Consider the following 2,143-nt stretch of genomic DNA (forward strand, 5'->3'; position numbering starts at 1 on the left):
GTAGAGTTTGGTGTTGAGTGCTTGTAAAAAGATAGAAGTAAACAACATTGGTGTTCTAACTAATTTAAGGATATTTATTCAACCACCTTTAAAAGCGATTCCTTTAATTAATATCAACGACGTTGCTTATCTTTCACGAATTGAAAGAGATCAAAATCTGCACACATTCGTCCTAATTCCATCGACTCTTGAACATTTAGAAAGTACAATAACGAAATTAGAACGCACAACCTGGTGGAACCCATCTGCACTCTACATTATTCTAGACGACAACTTTGCACGAAATGGTTGCAAAAACGCTCGTCCTTTCTTAAAAACCGTTTGGAAGAAAGACCTGTTATCCTCCATATTTTTCTGTATCACAGACCACAACACCGAATTCAGAATGTACACGTTCAATCCGTTTACCTCGCAAGCACCAAAATCCTGGCAGAAAATGAGAAAAGGGAAACACGAGACAAACAATCGTGATCATCCCTGGACTCTGTTTACTCGAACATTTCATCCTGGTAAAAGAGCAATTGAACACACCCACCACTGGATCGAAAACTATAATATAGCCTTGCGTTTCTAGGTCGGACAACCTGCGGCAATTTGGACTTCGCGAAAACAGCCACACTGGGAGGATACACAGTGAAGGGAATAGGTCTGCACAATCCTCCCAGCCTGACGATCGATCTTTCGAAAGGAAGTACAGGCAAGTTGGGTGGTTTCAACGGCATAATAACCGAAATACTGTTGTCCAAATTGAACGGAAGCATGACGGTAACCGGGATCACGAACGACACTCATTCCTACAAGTTCCTGCACTTGGTGGCAAATGGAAAGTACGACGTGTTCCTGAATACTCAGTACGTCTTCAATAAGCCGAATATGACCACCACTTATCCCCACGTGAATTCAGGAATCAGTATTCTGACCAGGTATCCGGATAACGAGGCAGTATACGTGAAGGTGTTGAAGTTTATGAATCCTGTGTTCATTTTGTGTTGCGCGGTGGTTTGTGTGATCACTGTGCTCATTCTGGAAATATTCGTAGGTCTAGGAATGATAAACGCGAGCTTAGAAGTGATTCGAATAGCGTTAAACAATTCTATGTTACATTTCCCTAGACAAGGTGCATGGAGAGTCTATTTGACCACCGTGTTCCTTTTATTCATGCTGACCTCTTCGATCTTCCAGAGTAATCTGTCTTCTTTGCTCACCTCACCGGTTCCTAGACTAACGATAGACTCGGACGAAGAATTGAAGAGGGCTGGTTTCGAGATCTACGCGTATCACGGATATAGAAATGCCGTGTTCGACGACGTGCTGTTCACTCGAGTGAAGATGGTGGATCATTGGGATTGTAGCGAGTACGTGAGGAAAGATAAGAACGTGGCCTGCGCCGCGGACAGAACCACGTTGCTGAAAATCGCTTTCGAAAAGAAGCTTCATCTTTCGAAGCATAGGATAAATACTTTGTTCTCGGCATACGTGGTACGCCCTAATTGGCCGTTGAAAGATAGATTCACCTCGATGCTGTTGCACCTGTCGGAGACCGGATTGATCGATCATTGGTGGGAAAAGGTGATGGCCAAATACGTGCACAAATGGTTGAAGAGGACTGCCGAGGATGAGAAGAGAAATTTCAACGTGATGACGTTGAACGATCTTGACTTTGCGTTCTACATCCTCGCGTTTGGGCTTTTCGCGTCCACATTGAGCTTTCTGTTAGAGGTATCGACGTATCGGCGCCTAAGAATAACGCTTGAGAGGAGAAAGAAGAACGACTTTCCCATTTTTCCGTTCACTCTCTGAGATATTTTCTTTTTAATTTAACGGTACAAAATTTATTTCTTCATAGTATAATTCGTTCAAGATTCGAAAAAAGCAATTGTAGATGATATAATATAATTCGTAAGTGGAATTAGCGGGAGGAGATTGAACAATAAATGTTAATTGGTCAATATTGTATTTATTCCTTCACTTTATTTTAAACAATTTGTTCATTCGAAGGATCTCGTAAATCCCCGTAAAATGAATATGTTATAGTAAATACGTTCCTTTTTACAATTTATACCATGTACACAATAATAGCAATAATAGCAATAATAATAATAATAATAATAATAATAATAATAATAATAATAATAATAATAAT

The 2,143-nt window shown here is 40.4% G+C and overlaps 1 protein-coding gene across 2 annotated transcripts in view; it reads left to right on the forward strand.

Moving 5' to 3' along the window:
• LOC102673780 overlaps positions 1-1,956 on the forward strand; it is a 6,908-nt gene extending 4,952 nt beyond the window's left edge. The window contains exons 2-3 of one of the 2 annotated variants that reach the window (XM_006622237.1): positions 5-509; positions 575-1,956. In XM_006622237.1, the coding sequence (XP_006622300.1) occupies positions 5-509; positions 575-1,800 (1,731 nt within the window). In that variant the 3' untranslated portion in view covers positions 1,801-1,956. Of the gene's footprint in view, positions 1-4; positions 510-574 lie in introns of those variants that run through there. The other variant, XM_031513655.1, reaches the window with a different exon arrangement.
• Positions 1,957-2,143: the final 187 nt, after the last annotated feature.

The sequence above is a fragment of the Apis dorsata genome, unplaced genomic scaffold (genome assembly GCF_000469605.1).
Source record: "Apis dorsata unplaced genomic scaffold, Apis dorsata 1.3 scaffold_683, whole genome shotgun sequence".
Taxonomy (NCBI): Eukaryota; Metazoa; Arthropoda; class Insecta; order Hymenoptera; family Apidae; genus Apis; species Apis dorsata.